Source organism: Aegilops tauschii, chromosome 2, assembly GCF_002575655.3.
Source record: "Aegilops tauschii subsp. strangulata cultivar AL8/78 chromosome 2, Aet v6.0, whole genome shotgun sequence".
Classification (NCBI taxonomy): Eukaryota; Viridiplantae; Streptophyta; class Magnoliopsida; order Poales; family Poaceae; genus Aegilops; species Aegilops tauschii.
Window position 1 is genome coordinate 549563400 of NC_053036.3, and position 25149 is coordinate 549588548.

Here is a 25149-nt window from a genome sequence, read left to right on the forward strand (position 1 = left end):
TCATAAACTTCTGAGAAAAAATCAAGGGTAGAATGTCAGAATACATAGAATCAGTCCAATTCTAACATGAATGCCATGACATTAGTGTTCCGACGCTTTTGCATAAAACGGAATACCACATTCCGGTGGTTCCAAAACAGTGTTCAATGCAATGCTGATGGTTTCCGAAGTAGTATTTCAGAAACCAGGAATTGAATGCAAGCACCGCAAAGCATTACAGAAGCAAAAGGGCCTACAATTTACAGAAGGTGCACATATTAACCATAAGATTGAATCGAATCGTGATGTGACACAAGGGCAGCGTATCCGCAAACCTGACAAACACAACACATGCGTGACAACACTGGACAAAGACCACGATACTTGAATACTGCGGCAATTATAAGCAATGTGATGGTCAACAAAAGCGAGATGACAAAACCAATAAAAAGATAATAAGCGCCCAAAGGCGCAGTCCAGCAAAAAGCAACAAACACCAGGTGCTAGAAATGTTCTCCTATGGAGCTCATTTGAAGCCACCAAACTGATACTTGTTGTAGTTTGCCAAGCTCTCGATGCCACCGCCTTGCGTAGTCGGAGGAATTCCAGACATTCCTAGGCCAGATCCCCCTGCACCCATGTTCCATGAGGGTTGGCCAGATCCCCCTGCACCCATGTTCCATGAGGGTTGGCCAGATCCCCCTGCACCCATGTTCCATGAGGGTTGAGCCTTGTCGTCGAACCCATCACTGAGGCCGCCGACGACCCCAACATCGGCTAAGTTCACCTTCTTTGCTGCAATTTGCAGTGAAGAGAGACATCAACACTTCTGCAATCAGTGTTTCCAAAAGGGCGAGGGGGAAATGAGAGGAGGAACTTACGTCCAGTTATGTTCAGATCAATTAATCCACGGCTCAAAGAGTCAGCCCATATGCCAGATTTGACCTGAAAATTTTCTTTCTTGGTGTTGGGCTTGGGAGCAGCCAAAGGTGTTTGGTCTGCCCTTCCATTAATACTTGAAGAAAGATCAAAGGGGTCTTTAGTTGCTTCTACAGTGTTTGCAACGAAGGCACCAAAATCAGACGCATCAGTTTTGGGAGCTGCCAAAGGTGCTACATCTGCTTTGCCAAAATTGCCAGTGGAAGAAAAGTCGAAGGGGTCTTTAGCTGTATCCACGGTGTTTGATTCAAAGGCACCAAAGTCCGATGCTGCCTCAAGGTTCTGACTCGACGTGCTGATATTTCCAGTAGAGCTGTGTACAGGTGGTGGTGGTGCACTAGATGAGCTGAAGTCACCAAATGGGTCAGATCCCCCAAAACTGCTTAAAGGAATATCACCGAAAGGATCAAATGGTTCAGGTACTGTGTTCTTGGACACGGAAGTATTAGCATTAGAAGGTGTCCCAGAAGTTGGTGGTTGGATAAACCCAGTCTCTGGTGGAAATGCTGAAGCAAAGGTAGCATTTCCCGAAAAAAGGTCAACAGTTTCCTGCAGTATCATTTGGATGACAACACTGTATCATGATCAACGAAATTGAGAAACTACATGATTTTATAAGAGTATCAAAGCACAATACTGGCTGGCACTGTGTCAGATAATGTTATAACATATTTAGCAGCTTCGCTACAAAGAGAAGAGAACCAAACCTGGACATCCTGATGCGCAGTTGTTTCGGCACCTGGGATTGCCGATTGGAAATCTGCATCAGCAAACAGATCAACCTGAGGTTCTACAGCACTTTTTGCTGCTGGAGTGGCTGCAGGCTCGTCAAGGAAATCATCCAGCAAGTTTGGGCCAAGAAGATCCACCTCGGCAGTCTTTGTATTAGCTGCACCTGTAGAACAAGATAGAAATAATTATCTCTTTGAGTTTCCAAATCCAACAAATTCATTCATTCAAATATGAATAAGGCATAGCACTCCCAGTCTCAACAAAATATCAGGTCGTCCCTTTTAGTAAAAACTTGTTGAACACTTGAATTGACGTTCATATGATGAATTTCTGTTTACAATTAGGCAGAAGAGAATGTTATAATTGTGCTACATGCAAGGTAATCTAGTAATAGCATAGGGTACATGCAAATTGAAAAGTGAACTGCTCCCTCTGTAAAGATCTTATATTTGTTTACAGAGGGAGTATTCGTCAAAACATTACAGATAATAACAGTTTTACATGTCAAGACATGAACATGCATTCAGTACTGCAGCAAAAGAAATTCCTTGGATGGAAATAGCATAACCAGGAAAAAATATATAATATTTTACCATTTGAAGAAGATCCACGAGGATCAAAGTCATCAAATTCATCCTCATTGCCTTTTGTGTTAGATGGGGACTTCGAGGAGCTGTGTGGATATAAAACTTCAGTGAAGGAGTGAAATGTATAACAATAAAAGATAAGCCCGGCGCTAAGAATCCAGAACCGAACTGATACTGCTGCATGTTTCTTTCAAAAATATTGCTGCATTTACCATACTTAACAAGATTCAGCAGGAGGACCTCCTCTAATAGGCAATAACCATAACAGTATGCTTTAGAACTAACTGCATTTTCAATAGCAAATTAGATACTAATTCACCAATCATGCAGCCAAGAATGCTACCTATAATTGACCCACCATATCCCACTGGCTACTCACCTTTTATTAATGATAAAAATGGATACTCTTAGTAAAATACTACTGGCTGTAGTTTCTGAAAACCAGCATAGTTATTTAACGTAGTAAAAATGCTAAGAAGCCTTAAAATACCTTCTATCATGATCCGCGTCCTTTCTTATCTTGCTGCCAGATCTGCGCCTGCCAGTATTACTTGAAGAGGTTTTAACAGGTTCTTTGTCCCTGTAACTGTTACTGAACGAATCAGCCTCCCTTGTGCCACCAAAACTGCCATAGCGTTCACCTGAACTGTAGTTGCTACCTCCAGAGGCTGAGCTTGATCTGTATGACCCGGTTGATGATAACCCAACGTACCTTCATCCACAGCAAATATACGTTACGGTTTAAGACTCTCAAAGATAAGTACAGAACTAAAAAAAGTTAGAAGATCTCATTTCATAATTTCGCAGAACCCACTTGTCACGGTTACTAGCCGCTTTCTCTCTCACAGCCTTTATTCTCTCCTTATCATTGATGATCCCCACCAGAGTTTCCACTTTCTTCCTCACATTTATTCCAGAGTCTTTTCCATTAGGTTCCACAAACTCAAAACTCGAAAGAACCTTAAAGGATACAACAAGAAAATGTTTAGTCACTCGACGTAGCCTTAACTAGAAAGAGTTGTAAATAAAAGCACAGACAACACATACCGAGATCTTTGAATAATGATCGAGAATGTCATCAACTGCCCGGTCAGAACCATTCGCTATCAAGTACTCAATAATCGTCAGTGCCTGCGCATCCACAAATTTTAATTAGTGAATAGCATTCCTCATAAAAATTTGCACAATACAAAGGTCTGTTTCGCTTTGGTGGTTACTGGTTAATGTGATCAATCACTGTAGAAGTGATTCCTAACAAGCTTAATATTGGTCCAATATACTCCCTCCGTTCCAAAATAGACGACTCAACTTTGTATTAACTTTAGCATAAAGTTAGTACAAAGTTGGGTCATCTATTTTGGAACGGAGGGAGTACTATTTAAAGGATGGTCATTAGGGAATAAGAAGCAATAACCTTATACACATGACGCCAGTTTGCATCTCGCTCACCCAGCCTGGCCCAGAGGACACCCATCACCATCTGACACTCAGAGCTGCAGATTTTAGAAGTTATAGGCATCATTCCAGCACTGATAAAAAGGGAGGTGGGATAGCACAACACAAATAAGACATTAAAACTTACTATTTCTTGGTGGCCTGAGCTAGCTCTGAAAGAGCAGACCCGTGTGGACCCCAAGGTTCATCACTTGTCGCGTCAAGGACCTGATTTGAAAGCAAAACTTTTAGGAAAAGACATAAGCTACGAAATATGATACAATGAGAGATCAAAATGACTAGTCTTGTAAGCTATAACTTCTCATCGGACTTCTAGCTCTAAATGTAATCATCGAGGAATCCAGCCTGATTACAGGCAAATCAAAAGCAGTGCGTGAGGAGTGCATTCGGTAGTGTATTTTGACTGATCTCTGATTCAGGTCTTAGTAACTTATCTAAACCATCAGCGCAGAAATTTGACTTTTTTAAGGGACATAATTTTATTTATTTCTCCTTAAAAGTTACAACATTTATCAATTTCCCTGAAGCACTAGTGTGGATGTGTACAGACAACAGTGGTATCGCAAGCAAGCATAGGCAAAATTCAAGTTCCATCCTCCAGTCTCCACCACATGAACTAATCCGATAATTCACAGCTCCACTACCGGCAAGAGGAAACAACTTTACAGAGGAGCGGAGCTAAGATCTGGGCGAGATCCAAACCTTCTGTTCGAGCTCGGGGACCTTGAGCACCTTGAGATTGACCTCCCTCTTTCTGCAAGAGCAGGCGCACAGCAAACGGATCAGGATCCCACTCCTCACGGATCAAATTTAGCAAAGGCTGCAACTTTGTAAAACGGCTAGCGAGATCGTGGCCGGTGGGTGGCCCGATCGAGAAAACTTACATCTCCCTTACGGTCTGATCGAAGGCCTTCATGAAATCCATGGCCGGCGCGGCGGCGAAGGGTCGACGGGGACTCTATATAGCGGGGGATCTGGGCTCTCGAGCGCTGAGCGAGTGGCCTAGGAGGCTGTGTCTGGATGGGATGGAGACGCGGCGGCGGCTCCCCCGATCCCGGCGAGCGGCGATTCCTCGCGACGGCCGGCGGCCACCTCGACGGACGGCGAGGTCGACGGCCTGCCGGGCGGAGAGCGCGCGCGTGCGGGGAGGGAGGGAGAGGAAGTGGGCGGCGAGGAGGGCGAATTGGTGGTGATGGCCGGTGGGTAGGAACCATGTGTGCTACCATTGGACGGCCAGGATCAACTCTGGCGAGATCTGACGGCCGACATGGCACCAGCTGCAAGCGCACTAGTAGCACCACGGTCTGTGTCAGTGCACTGCCAATCTTTTACTGTGCTACTTTTGGTTGGAGAAATGGTAAATTTCACTGGTAATCTCATGGGATTAAGGCGCTGCTAATCTGATTTTGCGAGTGTTTGGTTGTGATCTGATCGGCACAAACACCATCTGCCACTGCACTGAACCAACCAACCACGAGATGCACATTTCTTTGACTGAAACACGCCCAAGAGGGTACCATATGGTTTGCCACTCCAAGCTTGGCACAACACAGCAGATCCTCCGACATCTGAAGCTCACAAAACCAATCTAACCTGAAGGTGAAACTCTGCTCCAATTTTGCTAGGTTTGGATTCAGTGGGAGTACACACACAGGTTCAATTGCAGAAGCAGGTCCATGTATGACCCGAGAAGAACAATAACATGGTAAAATAGTGGTGGTGGCTTCAGGTTGCATAAAGAAAGCAACCAAAAGAGAAACACCTCCAGACCCCGCGTCAACAGCAAAAAAAAAAGTCAACAGGAAACATCAAAAGCAGCAAGGAATAGGTTGGGAGGCAACAACACAAATACTCTCAAGGGACAAAAAATACTACTACCATATATCACCGACATTTGTATGTATAATACATCAAACTGGTCTTGATGTTCATCTGGATCAATATGTAGAACAACAACTAGAGTCACCAGCATACTGAAGTACCCACAAATACTTCAATACACACAAAGAATTTCTAAGTAAGATCAGCTACTTCTTGTCAGAGTTGCGGCCGTTGCCGGAATCTGCTCCCTCCCTAGCGTAGGTGATTGTAACTGTTGAACAATCTGCTCTGGGTAGTCTTCTCCTTGACTGCAGACTTCGGAGCCTCAGGGAACACATTCCAGAAGCGCAGGGTCTCGTCTGCTGCAGCAGATGCCACCGTGCAACCATCAGGGCTCTGCAAAGGTTCAACAAAGCACAACCATAAGCCATCCATCTGTGCACACAATGTGTGTTTCAAACCTAGCTACAAAGCATTCATAGGGAGCGAGCAAAGATTATTACCTGAGCCATGAAGAGGACACGGGAGGTATGGCCATTGAGGTCGGCCATCTTGGCCATCGAAGGGTACTTCCACAATGTCAGCTGGTTCTGAGTGAATCCATGCGAGCTCAGCAGCTCTCTGTCATTCTTGTTCCATAGCAGCGCACAGACTTGTGACCCGGTGTCGACTGAGTTGAGGCATGCGCCGGTGTGTGTGTTCCAGAACTTGATGCATCGGTCATTTGCGCCGCCACCCGATGCGAGCAGGTTGCTCTGGAATGGGCACCATGCGAGCGCCTTCACAGCAGCCGAGTGGTCTTCCATCCTGTGTAGCCATTGGGTGCGGCCTGCAGATTGTGCAGAGGATGCCATGGACACATCCCATATGTGGAGGAGGTTGTCGTTTCCACCGCTGGCTAGCTGCCGCCCTGATCCGGACCACTTGAGGCCACACACCTCCTGCGAGTGCCCGCGGTATGTCTGCACAGCATGGTCCCTAATCCTCACATCGTTGTTCACAATCTTGCCGTCCATACCACCAGCGGTCAGGATGCTCTTGTTCCATGCCAGTGAACCGACTCTCGACTCATGCGCACCTTGCAGTGTCCTCAGCTGCAGAGTGAATCATGATCAGCAACTAAAAAGCACAAATAATGCTGCTAACAGAGAATTATAACAGGAGAGAGGGGTCAAGAAGTACCAACCAGTCGGTTCGAGCTGGAATCCCATATCTGGACAGCAGAGGAGTTGAGGCCAATAGCAATGTTCTGGCCATCAGGAGCCCAGCTAACACTAGTGACAGGGCCATCGTCCTCATCAACGGTAACAAGCTCGGATGTAGACCCACTTGCGGCGTCCCAGAGGTAAACCGTGTTGCCCAGTGCAATGGACAGCACATTGGCGCTTCCCCAGTCCAGCAGGTTGAGGTAGTAATCGTCAACGAGGTCTGGTGCATCCAGAGTCCTATCTGCGGACTGCATCAGGTTTCCAAATGCACATCGAGTCAGTAATCATCAGCAATCACCACTACAACTGCAATAACCAATGCGAGCACTATCACAAACCAAGCGTGCCGCACCTGAGGGATGTATCGACGCTTCTTCGCCGGTCTGGCCTGGACGGAGGCCACATCAGCACGGAGCTCCGTGAAGATGCTGTTCTCAGGCTCCGGTGGCTTGTTGCGGAAGGCGAGGATCCTGGTGCGGTTGTTGAGCAGCTTCTCCGCCAGCAGCTTCCGGTACGTCTCCTTCCCCGGCGACGGCGTCGCCCCGTTCTTCCTGTCCTTCCTCGGCTCCGTCAGCAGGTAGTGCGCCATGTCCATGTCCATCGCCGACCTGTCAGGGATGAACCTGTCGCCCTGCCAGACAAAAAAGCAAGCAGATTCACACCCGTTCAGGCATTCCGTCGAACGACTGGCGGGCAGGTACAGGACACAGGCGAAAGGGGGAAGGGGATGGAGGACTCACATAGCACTTGACGGCAGGGTTGCGGGGCGTGGAGCAGAGGGACGGCATGTAGGGCCTGGGCCTGGAGCCGGGCTCCTGGAGCGGCGGCATGGAGGGCGTCGCGCCGGCCTCCCGGAGCGGCGGCCGCGCGCCCCGCCTGCCGCTCTTCTCCGGCGACATCAAGTCGGAACCTGCGTCCATGGATCAGAGCAAACAAGAAACGGCGGTAGTACTGATGCGAGCAAATGCAATTCGAGCCGGGGATCTACACGAAAGTAACCCTAAATGGAGCAACGGATTCGCAGGCAGACGAGTATATAACAAACCAAATCAAACTCGGTAAAGGACCCTAACGCGGAGAGGAATTTTTCTACCAAAAGAAAGAAGACGGCGAGATTAGCAGCGCGCGGACGGGAATCAAGAAACGAGATCGCAATCAGTAACCAAAAAACGAGCTTTGAGCGCGAGGAGGAGGAGGATCCTGCGGAGCTCCGAGCGCGGACGAGGCGGCGGGCGTTTCCCCCCGAGCGCTCGACGGATTCGCTGGCTCGCGAGGCCGGGGGAGGGCGGCGGAGTTGGTTCTGTGCAGGGCGGGGCGGGGGAGTTCTTGGCGGATCCGTGGGGTGGAAATAGTGGTGCGGCAGGGGGAGGAGGGAGGCAAAGATGGAAGGGTGTAAAAAAATATAGCCGTTGGGCGCACGGGTACCGCGTTTTCTCTGGATGCCACGGGCACCCTCGTAGCGCGTACGGACACGGCAAATCAGCGGACGCCACGTGTCGGGCACCCTCGTAGCGCGCACTGACACGGCAAATCAGCGGACGCCACGTGTGCTGCAGTACTCGCTCTCCCGTATGGAATTCCATACGAGCATTGTCTCGCGGAATTCGGTTGTTTGCTTCGAATTCGAAATCGATTTTCTTTTCAAATTTCGTGAGAGAGAGGATTTCGGTGCTTTCGTGCAAAATTGGTGTGAAATCCCCGGTTTTTGGATTTGTGGTGTGTTTGTTAGGTCGAATAGAAACGTGGGACGACTTCAGGCCAAGAGCTGAACAAGTCTGTCACACGGCAAAATTCATGTGAAGTCCTTTTTTTCGAAATCTTATCTAGCGACAATTTTAGGGTCAGTTCTTTTGGGTGGCTTAAAAAAAGTAAGCCGCCTCTCCCCAGCTTTTCCAAGCGCCTCTTATATTTATTGGGGCTTCTAAAATAAGCCGCCCCTTAGTTGTATCGGGGTGACAGTTTCTTCAGAGCGACATGACATTTTCTGAGAGGATGGCTCTATGACTTTGAAGAAAACTGCCATGAAAACATAAAATAAGCCTCACTGTGAACGTCAGCTAGATAAGAGGGTCCTTTCTTTTTGGCAAAATACCCTGTATTTGGAGGTAAATAGAGCCGGTCACACGTCCAAATTCCAATAGAATGACATCCAAGACATGGCAAAGGCATGTGCGTATTCAGAGTTTCAGACGGCTGAGCTGACACATGAAATTCTCTCTCTAGTTTCATCACAGCAAACTCTTCATGGTTTCCTTTTTAACCTATAAATCGCAAGAAAAGTACAACGGCATACAGGTATGGTTCTCATCAAGATAAGGATACCACACAATTCCACTCTCTACTTCTAGCCTAGTCCACAAGATAGAGTACTCGGCTTCTCAGAGAACTCCGGGGCAAACATCAATCAACACCAGAAAAAACATAGGGCCTTGCACTTGCCCTTTTCGCCTGATTTACTTGTGTAGTCGTTCTCAGCCTCAACCACGATCCCAATGATAAACGCATGATCAGAGGGTTCATCATAACAGGCAACCTTTGAAGGCCTTCCTTAGCGCGGCTTCGTCCAGATTCCTGCCGATAAACACGAGCTTGCTGATCCTCTTCTCATCATCCTCCCACGGCTTCGCTGGGCAACCTTCCAACATAGAGTGCACACCCTGCAATTTCGTGCATGGCATATGTTAGAACGGTCGAAACTGCAGAGGCACCGGAACAAAAGCTTTTATGCGGCAACACAAGGATGATCAAAAGTTTAGTACAACACATAGCTCTGATCACACAGATCGACTTCGTTCAAGCAAAGGGATAGCATAGCAGAAGATGATGAACTGGTTTCTTTGCCGAGGAAAGGTTTGGCTGGCTAACCTGAAACACGAAGCGTCCAGTTGACTCGTTGACGGATATAACACCCTTTAATCTGTACAGGTCTTCACCTTTCTCATCGACCAGTCTCTCCAGCCAATCATTAACCTTGAAAAGACATTGCACGTTAGTGATAAACTGGTTCATTTGCTGAGGAAAAGTTTGGTGGTAAAAGGAAGAACCATATTTCAAGCAAATCTTAACTACATTCGTTTACCTCATCAAGATCAAGTAGTCCCTCCGAAACAATACTTACACTAGTAACAGCTGCATCATGGACATGGTCATGATGATGTCCTACAAGTCAGCAAAGTAAACAAACTGGCTGAGAAAAAGGAGAAAGTTGAATAAAAATGGAAGCATACAGAAAATTTAGAGCAAACTGCAAGTCTGGGTGTGTCATCTCCATTATTGAGCATTTATATGTCTCCATCAGAATTTCAATAAAAGGTAAAAAATACAAAGGAAGCCACTAAATGCTGCCTTAAGCCCTAGATATAAAATTTAGCATGTCTCTAATATGGTGGAATTCAGAACGCATGGATACCAGAGCCTGAACATTACCATGCTCATGTCCCAAATGGCAATGCGCTGTCTCTTTGTTTTCATTCAATTGGACTGCAGCCTCAATCCTGCAGATATATTTTTATCTCAATTAGGGAAACAAGATATGACATCTGACTCTCATGATTACAGCCCAACATTCTTTAGCACACAAGAAAATAAAGATACTAACCTATCAAGGTCATAACCGCCAATTCCTAGCACAAAATCCATGTCAACATCACCAAACATTGCTTTTTTCATTTGCGCCATCCCATTTATGAGCTGCAACGAGAAAAAGATTCAGCTTGTGCACAACAAAATAAGTTTGCACTTGACAAAAAAAAATCTGTTTGCTGAAGGCATTGTGCCAACCTACCTTGATCTTGTTGGTTAAAACCTCAAGTTCTGTGTCATCAACCAAATCAGTCTGCATAGATAGCAATTATAGAGCATTAGAAAAGCAAGCACTTTTATACTGTATTCTTGAAGAAGAAAATGCAGAAAAAAGACGTGCTTAAATAACAATATTTTGCACCAGAACCTTGTATATAGTTCTATAGACTGACTAAATACCTTGTTCAATATAATCCGGTCTGCATAAGCAACTTGTTCTACTGCCTCGTTCACAACCCACCTTGCTTTCACTTCATTCAAATGTTGCATGGCATGCTTACAATCAACCAAAGTAACAACACCATCAAGTTTCACATATTTCGAGACCAATTCATCAGAACAAAATGTCTCAATAACAGGACCAGGCTTTGCAAGACCTAGACAGAGACATTAGTTATGTCAGATATAAGAACTTCGACACATCTTTAGACTAAAAAGTAATAACCATGTATTGGTAGTCTGGTAGATTTTGAACCAATGAGATTTACCTGTTGTCTCAATAACGATATGATCAAACTTGTCGCCCTTTTGCTTCATCAACTTGAGAAGCATCTTTACAAGATCCCCTCGGACAGTGCAACACAAGCAGCCATTATTCACCATCACAATGTCTTCAGCAACAGATGAATGGTTAGCGACCAGTGAGCTATCAATATCCACCTCACCAAACTGCACACAAAAGGGCAATATGGCTTATTCTACATAGCACCACCAGAGTCTCGTCATGTTAAAATGGAGCTGATTCAGTGCACTATCGATTTGCTGCGGAACATAATATCAAACAATGTTGACTGGGCATAATAAAGTGCTCCAAGAAACAAGGATCTTCAGTTAACCTCATTCTCAATGACAGCAATCCTCTTCCCATGCTGTGATGTTAGAATGTGATTCAGAAGGGTTGTCTGCAAAAGAGAGATTGAAAGCAATTAGCCAACCTTAATGAACAAACATCAGTCCTATAGAGATTATTATAGCACCATGGAAGTGAGCACATTCATCGGTTTAAATCCACGCCGGGTGTAGTAGGTTTTACTGATAGCATATCGATTTCTCAAATCTGAATGCATATTAACATCACCTACGCCATTATATGCAGTAAGTTCAGACTTCAGACTGACTTGACTTATATAGCCTACACGCTCCAGGTAGCAGAACTTCACAAGGGGAAAGGTAAGTAAGCGAGGAGGACCTTGCCGGAGCCGAGGAAGCCGGTGATGACGGTAGCGGGGACGCGGTTGTCCAGCGCCTGCGCGTCGAAGGCAGCGTCGGAGAGGTGCCGCTGGAATACGGTGGGCGGCGGCCGCGGGAGGGGCGGCCCGAGGCTTCGGAAGCATCTGGAAAAGGAATCGAGAGGGCGGTGGAGAAGAGCGGAGGAGGAGGCCGCGGCTCTGGTCGCCCTGGGGAGCAGCAGCCGTGCAGCCGCCGCCGCAGCCGCCATACCTGAACTCTCGGGTGAACTTGGCGGCCGCCGTGGGCTTTTCTGGGGTTTCGACGATTCGTGCAGACGTGGACTAGAGAGAGAAATGATTCACCTAAAAAAGAGAGAGAGAAATGATGACGTGGAGGAGAAAGAAATCATAAAAAAAAGGTTTATCTTATCTTACCTTATTTAAGAGAGAATAAGAGATGATCTCTTAACTCATTACGTTTTTAAAAATACTCCCTCCGTCTGAAAATACTTGTCTTACAAATGGATTAACATGGTTGTATCTATAACATGGATACAACCATTTCTATGACCAGACAGAGGGAGTAGCTAGTTATAGGAGATAATGCTAAGAGATGACCCATTATAAACATGTTTTTTTATCATCTTTAAATTACATGCAAGACTTTAGATATAACTATATTATCAACCATTGTACATGCCCTAGCAGACGCCCCCTCAATTCTTAACTCCTCAATCCTGAGGAGTTAAATAGGTTTCTAAGTGAACACTTTTATAACTTAACTTGCTAAAAAATCTTTATCAATTTTTTAAACTTTTGGTTTACATATTTCATTTCAACTACATGTCTGCACACATATTACATTTTAAACTTGCTAATTAAGGTTCACACAATTCACGAACATTACAAATTCAAAGTTTACAAATTTAATAATTCAAATTCAAACACACGAAAAATGTTCAAATGAAGTATTAATTAGAATAAAGAATATGATAGGAGCACAACAAGCAAGTGCTTGGAAGTGCCCACAAGTGCTCAACAATATCATCTTGGAGCTGAGTATGAACTTTTCAGTTCTCGATACTTCGATGCACTGCGAGCAAGGTTGTCAGAATCGTGATTCTGTTATATGATTCCATGATTTTACGATCCAAACTAACCCCTCCGATTCTAGGACTTTAGTTAGTAAAATATACGTCTCTACTATTCTAATAGTTAAGATTCTACTCGAAGCTCCAATCCGATTCAGAATCACGATTCTGACAACCTTGGCTGCGAGGAATCTCTGTATCCTGCTTGCATTGTATTTTGGCTCGACAAGATCCCATTTGGAGATGTACCGAAAATTCTCTGACATGCCTCTCTCATCCTCAATGATCATGTTGTGCAAGCTAATTCAACATGTCATTATTTTCCATATGACAAGCGGCTTCCAATAGTCGATAGAGCCGCGAATAATGGCAAGACGCTTTTGGAGACACCAAAAACTCTCTCAACATTCTATCTTGTCGACTATTTGACGCATTACAAAGTGGGATCTCTGGTTACCTTTTGCATGCCGGATTGCCTTCACAAATGAGACCCATGAAGGATAGATGTCATCTGCAAGGTGGTAGCACATCGTGTACCGATGGCCACTGACAACATAGTTGCAAGGAGAAGCATCTTCGGCAACAAGCCTTCCAAACTGTGGCGGCCTCGATTGATGTACAAGCAGCCAAACTTGATCATAGTCTCAGTCGCCAAAAGTCCTCGTGAACCATCATCTTCTTCTTCCTCCACCTTGTACGAAGAGTCATGGAAGAACATATTTCTTAACCTCTTCATCTTATGTAATATCCCATGTGAATTTTATTGCATAAACACTAAAACACAATGAAAAGGGAAAAAAATCTTACATATGCAATTCTTCAAACACTTTGTGGGCGAAGGAGGTGAGAGCTGTTGGAAATATGATCTAGAGGCAATAATATAGTATTATTATATTTTCATGTTTATAATTAAGAGTTTATATTCTATGTTATAACTGCTATGATCTTGGAATATGTGATTCAGTGGAAAACTCATATGGACATGTGGAATGATAAACGGTAAAACCTGATTCCTAGTATCGCCTCTGAGACTAGCTCAAGTGTTGTTTGTGATCATGTTTTCCGGATCTTGGGATATCATTAAGTGTAACGATAGTCCCAAAACAACTTGAGAGTATTACGTTGGACGAACGATCATATTGAACTGACACAAATTTGTTTGTTATACTTTGAGATACTATCGTCACAAGTCAATTGATATAACATGGAGAGTTAACGTATGGTTTAGTTCCTTAGACCAAGAGAGTATCATAGTCACTTCTTACCGTACAATGGACTCTGGGGTTGCTCAAACGTCATTTGTAACATGCTGATCATAACAATAACTTACAGGTTCATCAGAAAGTTTGACAAGGGGATAAATAGCTCAAGAGTGGGATTTGCTCATCCGACGATGGAGAGATATTCTTAGGGTCCTCCCAGTGTGACGGCATCCTTTATCGTCTGGCCAGACACGGGTGACTAGGTCACAGGGATGTCGGAACATGTCAGAGACAAAGAAGAACAAAACCGGTAACGAGGAGACCGGTACACTGAGCATGAGAATGACTCAAGGATACCGATATATCTCACATCGAGTTTTGTAAAGTATCCCGAAGCAAAGGGAATTGCACATGATAACCAAAGGTTCACGTGAATGTGATGACCCACAAGTATAGGGGATCGATCGTAGTCCTTTCGATAAGTAAGAGTGTCGAACCCAACGAGGAGCAGAAGGAAATGACAAGTGGTTTTCAGCAAGGTATTCTCTGCAAGCACTGAAATTATAAGTAGCGAGTAGTTTGATGGCAAGATAATTTGTAACGGGCAAGTAACGGTAATAGTAACAAAAGTGCAGCAAGGTAGCCCAATACTTTTGAGGCAAAGGACAGGCCAAAACGGTCTCTTATGATAAACAAAGTGTTCATGAGGGTACACGGGAATTTCATCTAGTCACTTTCATTATGCATGTTGGTTTGATTTGCGTTCGCTACTTTGATAATTTGATATGTGGGTGGATCGGTGCTTAGGTGTTGTTCTTACTTGAACAAACCTCCTACTTATGATTAACCCACTCGCAAGCATCCGCAACTACGAGAAAAGTATTAAGATAAAATCTAACCATAGCATTAAACTTTTGTATCCAAATCGGTCCCTTACGAAGTAGCGCATAAACTAGGGTTTAAGCTTTTGTCACTCTAGCAACCCATCATCTAGTAACTACTCCACAATGCATTCCCTTAGGCCCAAATATGGTGAAGTGTCATGTAGTCGACGTGCAAATCACACCACTAAGGGAATCACAACATACATATTCTCAAAATATCGAGCACGTATCAAGTTCACATGATTACTTGCAACATGATTTCTCCCGTGACCTTAAGAACAAAAGTAACTATTCACAAGTGATAAACATGTTCATGATCAGAGGGATATTAAATAGCATAATGGATCTGAACATATAATCTTCCACCAAATAAACCATATAGTAATCAACTACAAGATGTAATGTCACCCACAAGTACCAATCTACAGTTCCGGTACAAAGATTGAACACAAGAGATGGACTAGGGTTTGAGAGGAGATGGTGCTTGTGAAGATGTTGATGAAGATTGGCCTCCCCAAGATGAGAGGGTTGTTGGTGATGATGATGACGATGATTTCCCCCTCCGGGAGGGAAGTTCCCCCGGCGGAATCGCTCAGCCGGAGGGCAAAAGTGCTCCTGCCCAAGTTCCGCCTCGAGACGGCGGTGCTCCGTCCCGAAAGTCCTCTCCTTATTTTTTCTAGGTCAAAATGACTTATATACCAGAAGAGGGGCACCGGAGGTGGGCTGGGCTGAGCACAACCCACAAGGGTGCACCTGGGGGGCCTGGCGCGCCCTGGTGTCTTGTGCTCACCAGGTCGCCCCCTTCTGGTAGTTATTTGCTCTAGTATTTCTTATTTATTCCATAAAAATTCCTCGTGAAGTTTCACCTCATTTGGAGTTGTGCAGAATAGGTAGCTTGACGTAGCTTTTTCAGGTCCAGATTTCAGCTGCCGGAATTCTCCCTCTTTGTGTGAACCTTGCATATTATGAGAGAAAAGGCATTAGAATTACTCCAAAAAGTATTATTATGCATAAAAAATTATAAATAACAGTAGGAAAACATGATGAAAAATGGACGTATCAGAATGTCATTCGTGTATTCAAAGGAATCAATATGGATGTTCACGGTTCCACTATTGGTCACTGAACGAAAGGGGAGTTGTTCATGTCTATGTTTTACCGAACCTACATGGTCACAAGCTTAAGGGAATCACGATCTGTTGAGTGTTAATGGGGTGAGAGTGATGAGAAAATATTCTCAGAATAGTTCCAGGAATATGAGAAATAGTTTTGAGAGAGTTTCAGATGTTTCCAGAAATGTTCTAGGAGGTTCTGGGAAGGTCCTAGGAACTTTTGATGATGTCCAGAAGGTTATGGAACCATAAGGGTCCCTAGTGCGAGAACACCTTTGCTGGGGCAAGGGGTAAGGCCCACGAGGCTTTAGGTCGGTGCAAAAGGGGTTTTGCGGAGGACAGGGGCCAGACGCCAGGGTCCCTGGCGTTTCCCCCCTTGGGCTAGACGCCGAGGTATGTGGCATTTCCGGAAACGCCAGGAACCTTCGCATTTCATGTTGGAATCCGAGGATGATTCTTTTTTGCGGTCCAAACCGACCTTGGGGAGCCCCCTCCCAAAAGTTGCGACCCCAAGACTCAACATATAAATAGAAGGGCAGCGACAACCCCTAGAACATAAGTTTTGGAGCCTCCTCTAGTTCTCTCTTGATTTAGTTCTCATCTAGTTCTCTTTAATCCTCATAATAGAGAAGTCATGAGCGGTTCCTTTCTGGCATCGGCCAAATTCTATTTCTCTAAGCCTAGGGCGTGTTTGAGATGGTAAATATGGCTACATCAGATCATCCACATATTATCTCAAATACGCCATACAAACCCCCGATGAATCGAGTCAAGCACTAGGAAATCAATGTACTCATCAGAGAAGACTCGTAGGATTGAAACTAGTCGAGTGTTGTTCATATCCTCTCATTTGCGGTGTTCGTGTTTCAACGATTTACGTCTGAAAACAATTAGTTCAACAATACATATAGAGTACGTGATGCCAACTTGATGAGAATAAATTAGAAGCAACATGAACTCTCAAGATCAACGAAACTAAGAACTATTCTTTGCCATTGTCGTCCGGCAAATCGAGGAAGGTATTGGTGTCAAAATTGGCCCTCTGTGGAGGTACATCAACATATCATCATCACCACCGGTTGCTCATCTGCATTCCCACTCCCACCCAGCTCCTCATGGACAACCACCTCCACATGCCCATCTAGCACGTCATCATTAGGTTGGACATCACAACCTCCTGATCTGGAGAGGTCATGCCATTTCGCTTCTTGGCAGCAAGCTAAGCCTATACAACCACGACACACGGAAGGTTGCACCCCATGGACCAAGCTGGATGAGTATGTACAGATGTACACTCATTATTTCTGTATAAAAAGAGTATTTTGGTACATCTATTAAACATATGGTTTAAAAAATACATGGTTAACACTAGTAGAAAAAGAGTCAAATGTCAAGCACGTTAGTGCCGGTTTGCTTTTGAGCCGGCACTAATGTGTCCATTAGTGCCGGTTCCAATGGGTAGCCAGCCACTTTCATTAGTACCGGTTCATGGCCGACCTTTAGCACCGGTTCGTGCCACGGACCGGTACTAAAGTGAGTGGTGGCAGGATGTTGTCAGTCCGGGGACCCTCCAGCACCTTTAGTACCGGTTCATGGCACGAACCGGTGCTAAAGGTCGTCCTACATAAACCCTTCGTCCACCCGAGCTCGCTCTGTTCTTCCCCTTTCCCCTCTCCTCTCTGTTCTTCCCCTCTTCCTCTCGAGCTCATCACACATTTTGCCCAAAATTTGTCAAGATGAAGGCCCCCATCCATTCAAATGATCACAAAGGTTAGCAACTTTGTCCTTTCATCTCTCATTGCTAGATTAGCTCTTTCAATGCTTTGTATAGTGATTAATTTATGAGTTTAGTAATTTGGTAGAAAATATATGTGCTAGTATTTGATTTATATGCAATTTGTGGTCAAAACTAACACTTAGTTTGCATATGTAGGTGTGGTTTACTTAGTGCCTTCTAAATCTCCGTCGTAACCACAGTCGATCGCCCGCACCGTTCCGTCGCCGGCACCACCTTGTGGTGACACTACTGGAATCAGCTAATTTGCCATCTGCCAGCTCTTTGCCGTCTGCTAGCTGACGGCAAAGAAGCTCTTTGCCATTAGCTACCAAAAAGCGGACGGCAAAGAAATGGCAGACAGCAAAGAAGCTCTTTGCCATCTGCCAGCTCTTTGTCGTCTGCTAGCAGACGGCAAAGAATCTAGAGGGAGGTGGCCCCCACCCCCCGCCCGTTTGAAAAAAACTTAACGCCCCACCTCTTTGCCGTCCGCCAGCGGACGGCAAAGAGGCAAAAAGGCGGATGGCAAAGATTGGCGGACGGCAAAGAGCCGATTACCTAACGGCCCGTACCCCCCCGCCCGTTACTCTCCGTTCTCTCCTCTCTCTCCTCCCCGACGCGCCCCGCCACCGTGCACATCCCGCCCGCCCGCCGCCGCCGCCCGCCGCCGCCCCCGGCCCTCGCCGTCCCGCCACCCGCCGCCCCCTCCGCCCCGTCGCCCCCCCACCCGCTGCCCGGCGCCGCCCCGTCACCCCCTCCGCCCCGTCGCCCCCACCCCTCCGCCCCGTCGCCCCCTCCGCCCCGTCGCCCCCCCACCCCTCCGCCCCGTCGCCCCCTCCGCCCCGTCGCCCCCCACCCCTCCGCCCGGCCAGCGCCACCCAGCCGCCCCTCCGTCGGCGGCGCCCCTGCCGCCCCTTCGTCGGCGAGCGCACCTCCGACGCCCCTCCGTCGGCGAGCGCCCCACCCCTGCCGCAGGTGAGCCCCACATTTTGCATCTCCTTTTTTTTTCTGTTTTTTCTGTTTTTTTAGTTTAGTTTAGTTTTTTAGTTTTAGATTTTTAGTTTTATATTACTTTTAGTTTAGTTTTAGATTTAGTTTAGTTTAGTTTTTTAGTTTTAGATTTTTTTTTCTGTTTTTTCTGTTTTTTAGTTTAGATTACTTTTAGTTTAGTTTTAGTTTTGTTTTAGGTTACTTAGTGGTAGGTTTAAGAAGAGGAAAAAGGAGAAGAAGAAGAAGAAGAAGAAGAAGAAGAGGAGGAGGAGGAGGAGGAGAAGAAAGAAGAAGAAGAAGAAGAAGAAGAAGAAGAGGAGGAGGAGGAGAAGAAAGAAGAAGAAGAAGAAGAAGAACAAGAAAGAGGAGAGGAGGAGGAGGAGGAGGAGGAGGAGAAGAAAGAAGAAGAAAAAGAAGAAGAAGAAGAAGAAGAAGAAGAAGAAGAAGAAGAAGAAAGAGGAGAGGAGGAGGATGAGGAGGCGAAAGCTAGAGGAGAGGAGGAGAAGAAGAAGACCACCGACACCCCGACCCCGACCACCGACACCCCGACACCTGACACCCCGACCACCGACACCCCGACCTTGACGACCGACACCCCCACCCCGACGCGACACCCCCACCCCGACACGACACCCCGGCACGACACCCCGACAGGACACGACACGACACCCCGACACGACACGACACCCCGACCCCGACACGACACCCCGACACCGACACCCTGACACCACACCCACCCTTACCCCGACACCGACACGGCACCCCGACCCCGACCCGGCACCCCGACCCGACACCCCGACCCCGAGACCCCGACCCCGAGCCTGACCCGACACCCCGACCCCGACACCGACACGGCACCCTGACCCCGACCCGGCACCCCGACCCCGAGACCCCGACCCCGACCCCGACCCCGACCCCGACCCCGACCCCGAGACCCCGACCCCGAGCCTGACCCGACACCCCGACCCCGACACCGACACGGCACCCCGACCCCGACTCGACACCCCGACCCCGAGACCCCGACCCCGACCCCGAGCCTGACCCGACACCCCGACCCCTACACCGACACGGCACCCCGACCCCGACCCGGCACCCCGACCTGGCACCCCGACCCCGAGACCCCGACCCCGACCCCGACCCCGACACCCCGACCCCGAGCCTGACCCGACACCCCGACCCCGACACCGACACGGCACCCCGACCCCGACCCGGCACCCCGACCCGACACCCCGACCCCGAGACCCCGACCCCGACCCCGACACGGCACCCCGAGACCGACACGACACCCCGACCCCCGCACCTCCCGAAAAGGTGTTCTTTGGCCTTCCAGAAGCCGACGGGGTCATATATTTGTGAATTATTAGTTAGGTCATATATCTTTCGATTTTGTTATGAAAAACATCATATATAATTGTGTTGATCGGGTAGTTTTAAATGTGCAGTTGTTTCATCGCTGCGAGGTTTGGTGTTCGACGACCTCGCCGTGCGTTTGACGAGCTCTGCCCCTTCGTTCGTGGGTGAGCACAAATGACATGTCCTCCTCCCCCATTAATTATTTGATCTATTCCGATGAAACTTGATAGCTAGCTACATATGTGTCTTGAATCATCAGTATGCGTAACCAATATGTGTCTCCCGTTCGAAAGCGTCATAGTTATAAATATGCATGCATTTGCATATTTATAACCTTGATTCTTTCGAATTGTCCAACGCTATCCATGGACAGCCCGAGTATGTTTAGATTGGGTTCGTTTTCCCATATGCTTTGCTCCGGATCCGACGCATAAATTTCGTCAGTGCCTCCCCTGTTGTTCTCCGGGTACACATCCTCTCTGTTTATTGCAGAGACGTGTATCAGGAGAACAGCGGGGAGGTGCTGCCGAAATTTTGCGTAGGATCCGGAGCATAGCATGGGAAAATGAACCCAATCTAAACATACTCGGGTGGGATTAGGACCTATCATTACCTATTAGAGTGTAGGTTGCATGGACGTAATAAAATTGACAAAGTAGATCAACTGATGAATATATACATGGTGAATTATATATATATTTGTTGTGTGTCTAGTAGCTCTGAAAGTCAAGATGAGTGATCGTGCGTGGATGTACACCGGTCACACTGGTCAGAACAAATGGAGCACTGAATGGTTCACAAAAACCAAGGGGTTTGTGCGAGCCGCATTTGCAAATGGCCAGAGGAAAACCTGGTGCCCCTGTTTACGGTGCGGCAATTGGGAAAAGAGGACAGAGGCTGAAATGGGCAAACACCTGCAGAAGAGTGGTTTTACGCCCGATTATACGGTGTGGACATTTCATGGTGAGTCTGCCCAACGTGACCGAGCTGAGGTGGATCGTCGTCGCACCGACGAGCATGGTACCGGGATGGAAAACATGGTGCAAGACTTTGATGATGCTCGGGATTCGGACGAGGAGATGGAGGAATCTGCAAAGGCCTTCAATGAAATGTTGGAGTCTTCAAAACGTCCGCTCCATGAGCACACTGAGCTTTGTCAGTTGGATGCCATCTCACAAGTAATGGCTCTGAAGGCTCAGTTCAACTTGGGCAGAGAATGCTACGATGCAATGATGACAGTATTTGGACGCTTTCTACCCAAAGGCCATGTAATGCCTGCAAACCTGTACCAGTCGGACAAAATCCTCCGTGCACTGAAGATGCCCTATGATAAGATACATGCTTGTGAGAAAGGATGTCTTGTTTAGGCTTGACTATGCGGACTTGAACTATTGTCCCATTTGCAAGTCTTCCAGGTATGTTGTGGTAGACAACGGTATGGGTGAGAAGACACAGACCAAAATCCCCGTTAGTGTTCTTCGGTATATGCCAATCGTACCAAGACTTCAACGTCTTTTCATGGTCGAAGAGACGGCCAGACAGATGATATGGCACAAAACGGGCAAAAGAACCGAACTAGATGCAGATGGGAATCTGATGATTGTACACACATCGGATGGTGTTGCGTGGAAAAAGTTTGATGAATTACATGGTGACAAAGCGGCAGATCCGAGGCATCCTCGAGTCGGCATCAGCACGGATGGGTTCAGTGTGTTTGGTATGACGGCAGCCCAATACAGTTGTTGGCCCGTATTTGTCTTTCCACTCAATCTCCCCCCCGGACAGATTATGCAAAGAAAGAACATTTTCCTGACGTTGATAATTCCAGGGCCCAACTATCCGGGGAAAAATATGAATGTGTACATGCAACCGCTTAAGGACGAATTGCAAGAAGCCTGGGATAATGGGTTCAAGACATACGATGCCTATAGCAAACGGAACTTCATAATGCGTGTCTGGTACATGTACTCGACGCATGACTTGCCGGCGTATGCGCTATTCGTTGGCTGGTGTGTGCATGGAAGGTTCCCGTGCCCCACATGCAAGGGAGCTCTTGAGTTTCGTTGGCTTCAGGCTGGTCACAAGTTTTCTTGCTTCGACATGCATAGACAGTTCCTGAATCCTCGCCATAAGTTCAGGAAAGACAAGAAGAACTTCATCAGAGGTAGAGTTGTCAAAAACTCTGCACCACCTGAATTGACAGGCCAACAGACCCTGGATCAGTTAAACGCTCTCGAGCCAAATCCAGAGCGTCTAGGGTACTTCAAGGGGTATAATTCTAAGCACGCCTGGACTCACAAAACATGCTTATGGGATCTGCCTTACTTCAAAGACCTCCTTTGCCCACACAACATCGACGTGATGCACACTGAGAAGAATATCGCCGAGGCACTTTTTGGTACATTGTTCGGCATAGATGGGAAGTCAAAGGATAATACTAAGGCTAGAGTCGATCTGGAGGCGCTATGTGATAGGCCGTTACAAAACATGAAAGAACCGAAAGGAAAGCAGAACTGGATGAAGCCAAAGGCATGGTTCAATCTTGGAAGGCCAGCTATGAGGGAAATTATCTTGTGGGTGAAAATGCAGTTGATGTTCCCCGATGGGTATGCAGCGAATCTACAGAGGGGAGCCAGTCTTGATAAATTGAAGATATTTGGTCTCAAGAGTCATGATTGGCACATATGGATTGAGCGGGGTAATGCCGGTGATGTTGCGTGGCTTCATCCCTGAGGATGAATGGCTAGTACTGGCAGAACTCAGCTATTTCTTCCGTGTTCTTTGTGCGAAAGAACTATCGCCTGGCGTGCTAGAAGAAATGGAAGAGTTGGCGCCGGAGTTGATCTGCAAGTTAGAGAAGATCTTTCCACCGGGCTTCTTTAATCCAATGCAACATTTGATTTTGCATCTCCCGACCGAGGCAAGATTGGGGGGGCCCGTGCAAAATCGTTGGTGCTACCCAACTAAGAGGATGCAGAAGACGCTTCGACAAAAATGTAAAAATAAACGTAGAATTGAAGCATTGATGGCTGAGGCATTCATCACTGAGGAGGCGGCAAACTTCGTGACAGCACACTACGAAGCCAAAAATCGTCATTTGCATAATCCGAAGCCTCGGTACAATGCTGATGACCCTAAAAAGGGTGGATCCAACCTCAGCCTATTCAAAGGGAATCTCGCACCAGCCAGTGTTTCAAATCCAGTATCTTTGGATAACGAACAATGGCGGACCATTTCGTTGTATATCTTCAACAACCTGATAGAAGTGCGGCCGTACATCGAGTAAGTTCTCGGTACATAGTTTCGCAACTTCTATTTCCTTTGAACTGCTCTTATTCCTGGATATTTCATACAGTCGATGCGTCGCCTTATTCTCGTATGGAGCGGTGATCCAAAAGGATTCTGTCGAAGAGTATGAGCTTCTCGCAAAGCAAGGAGGCGGCTATCCCGGTTTCATCTCTTGGTTTAAACAAACAGTAATTTCTATTAGACTTGTAGGCTAATTTGTAGGCGGCTATCCCAGTTTCATTCGCTAATTTGTGCGTAATGCAACAATCCTTTCATATTAAACTTGTAGGCTAATTCAGAGTCTATGGACGCCGAATTGAGACAAGTCGCTAATGGTTTTGACTATAAGGTCCGTTCATTTGACAAATACGACATCAACGGGTATCGCTTTCGTACCTATGGCAAAGAGCTATCTATGGCCGACCGAAAGTCTACAAATTGTTGTGTATCTGCTATCGGCGAAGGAGGTACCGAGTATTATGGGAGAGTTGAAGCAATTTATGAACTTCTATTCTATGGTGAAAACCCACCGAATGTCGTAGTCTTCAAATGTTATTGGTTTCAGCCGAAGGAGACTAGAAGGACTCATGAACATATAGGGCTAGTTGAAATCAACCAAAGCACCCATTTAGATGTTCCTGATGTCTATATTACGGCTCAACAGGCGACCCAAGTATTCTATCTACCGTGGGCCTGCCAAACTAATCCAAATCTGAAAGGTTGGGATGTCGTTTATGAAGTGCCGCCACGTGCTAGACTATCTCCCCCAAAGGAAGAGGATTATGAACCTCACATTAACCCAGACACATATGAAGGAGAATTCTTCCAAGAGACACGTCTTTCCAAAAAGCGTTTCAAGAACCGCTATACTTCACCCCAAAACATTGAAGTAGACAGCGACAGTGAATCCGACATCACCCCAGAGGAGGAACAAGAAGAGCCGGAACAAGAAGAGGTTACTGCTACGGATGACCTGTCATTGCTTGACCGATTACGTCAAGGTGGCCTTGCACATGTTGATGCCACTGAACCCTATGAGCCCGTCATTGATTATAGTGATGATGATGATTATGCATTTATTGATGATACTGATCGAGATTATTAGTAGTGTCAGGTATTAAATTTTGTAATGTTGTACTTGATGATGATACACTTAAGTGATACACATATTATTATTCATGTTGGTCTTTTTTTTATGTTGTACTAATTTCGTTTACTGTTTTGTCATGGCAGGTGTTGAAAGATGGTGGGTGCTGGTCGGGAGCGCGCCAAGGCCCCTTCTTCGTCGGCGCGTGGTCTGAGGTCTTCGATTCCAGACGCACCTCTCCGCCGAGCGTTGCTGGACAGTATGTCCACACCGCCGGGCCCTTCTTCGTCGACCGCGGTGCCCAGCAGGGGACGAGGTAGGAAGAGAGGAGGTGGGGCACGTGGTCGCGGGAGAGGAGGTAGGGTGACTGCTACGGCGCCTTCCTCGCCGCCACCCCCAGCTGTTTCACCCGAGCACGTGACTGCTAGGGTGGACTCGTCCGAGGAGGAGGCTACACGGACTCCGGTCCACGAGCCTCCGGTCCACGGGTCTTGGGCCCACGAGCCTCGGGTCGACTGGCCTTCGGCCCACGAGAGTTCGGCCCACGAGACCCCGGAGGAGCACACGTCCGGATGGGGTACCTGGCCGGATCAGCCCGAGGAGCCGAGTGGCCATGCTGATGATGGCGGGGAGCCGACTGATCTTGAGGAGGAGGGTGGCACCGTCTACCAGCGTGG

General features: G+C 46.9%; 3 protein-coding genes across 4 annotated transcripts; all 3 read right to left on the reverse strand.

The window, feature by feature from the left end:
• Positions 1-238: 238 nt before the first annotated feature.
• LOC109760509 (clathrin interactor EPSIN 1) lies at positions 239-4875 on the reverse strand. Of its 2 annotated transcripts, XM_073508976.1 has the most exons (12): positions 4577-4875; positions 4395-4446; positions 3820-3899; positions 3652-3730; positions 3285-3368; positions 3052-3197; positions 2728-2949; positions 2244-2323; positions 1626-1813; positions 861-1467; positions 634-774; positions 239-597 (listed from the first exon to the last, which is right to left on the reverse strand). In XM_073508976.1, the coding sequence occupies exons 1-12, from the start codon at positions 4615-4617 to the stop codon at positions 506-508; spliced, it is 1812 nt and encodes a 603-aa protein (XP_073365077.1). In that variant the 5' UTR covers positions 4618-4875; the 3' UTR covers positions 239-505. The 2 variants fall into 2 exon arrangements, with proteins under 2 accessions (XP_073365077.1, XP_020174907.1); XM_020319318.4 differs by having other exon boundaries at positions 239-774.
• Positions 4876-5546: 671 nt separating this feature from the next.
• Positions 5547-8094, reverse strand: LOC109760510 (cell division cycle 20.2, cofactor of APC complex). Its single transcript, XM_020319322.4, has 5 exons — positions 7462-8094; positions 7074-7352; positions 6700-6969; positions 6017-6607; positions 5547-5909 (listed from the first exon to the last, which is right to left on the reverse strand). The coding sequence occupies exons 1-5, from the start codon at positions 7639-7641 to the stop codon at positions 5766-5768; spliced, it is 1464 nt and encodes a 487-aa protein (XP_020174911.1). The 5' UTR covers positions 7642-8094; the 3' UTR covers positions 5547-5765.
• An 826-nt stretch (positions 8095-8920) lies between these two features.
• On the reverse strand, positions 8921-12051 carry LOC109760511 (uncharacterized). The gene is made up of 10 exons (XM_020319323.4): positions 11712-12051; positions 11359-11424; positions 11011-11191; positions 10703-10899; positions 10506-10556; positions 10320-10411; positions 10148-10215; positions 9801-9880; positions 9587-9691; positions 8921-9378 (listed from the first exon to the last, which is right to left on the reverse strand). Exons 1-10 carry the CDS (start codon positions 11958-11960, stop codon positions 9241-9243), a joined length of 1227 nt encoding a protein of 408 aa, XP_020174912.1. The 5' UTR covers positions 11961-12051; the 3' UTR covers positions 8921-9240.
• Between the last annotated feature and the right edge of the window lie 13098 nt (positions 12052-25149).

Excerpts from the sequence above, each read along its gene's own strand:
- LOC109760509 (XM_020319318.4), bottom strand. The coding sequence starts at position 4,617 with ATGGATTTCATGAAGGCCTTCGATCAGACCGTAAGGGAGAT. Across the intron at positions 3,198-3,284 it reads ATCATTATTCAAAGATCTCG|GTTCTTTCGAGTTTTGAGTT; the intron begins GTATGTGTTGTC and ends GTATCCTTTAAG. Across the intron at positions 1,468-1,625 it reads CTGCGCATCAGGATGTCCAG|GAAACTGTTGACCTTTTTTC; the intron begins GTTTGGTTCTCT and ends ATGATACTGCAG.
- LOC109760510 (XM_020319322.4), bottom strand. The coding sequence starts at position 7,641 with ATGGACGCAGGTTCCGACTTGATGTCGCCGGAGAAGAGCGGCAGGCGG. Across the intron at positions 7,353-7,461 it reads ACCCTGCCGTCAAGTGCTAT|GGCGACAGGTTCATCCCTGA; the intron begins GTGAGTCCTCCA and ends TTTGTCTGGCAG. Across the intron at positions 6,608-6,699 it reads ATTCCAGCTCGAACCGACTG|CTGAGGACACTGCAAGGTGC; the intron begins GTTGGTACTTCT and ends TTCACTCTGCAG.
- LOC109760511 (XM_020319323.4), bottom strand. The coding sequence starts at position 11,960 with ATGGCGGCTGCGGCGGCGGCTGCACGGCTGCTGCTCCCCAGGGCGACC. Across the intron at positions 10,557-10,702 it reads ACCGGATTATATTGAACAAG|ACTGATTTGGTTGATGACAC; the intron begins GTATTTAGTCAG and ends CTATCTATGCAG. Across the intron at positions 9,379-9,586 it reads CTGGACGCTTCGTGTTTCAG|GGTGTGCACTCTATGTTGGA; the intron begins GTTAGCCAGCCA and ends ACGAAATTGCAG.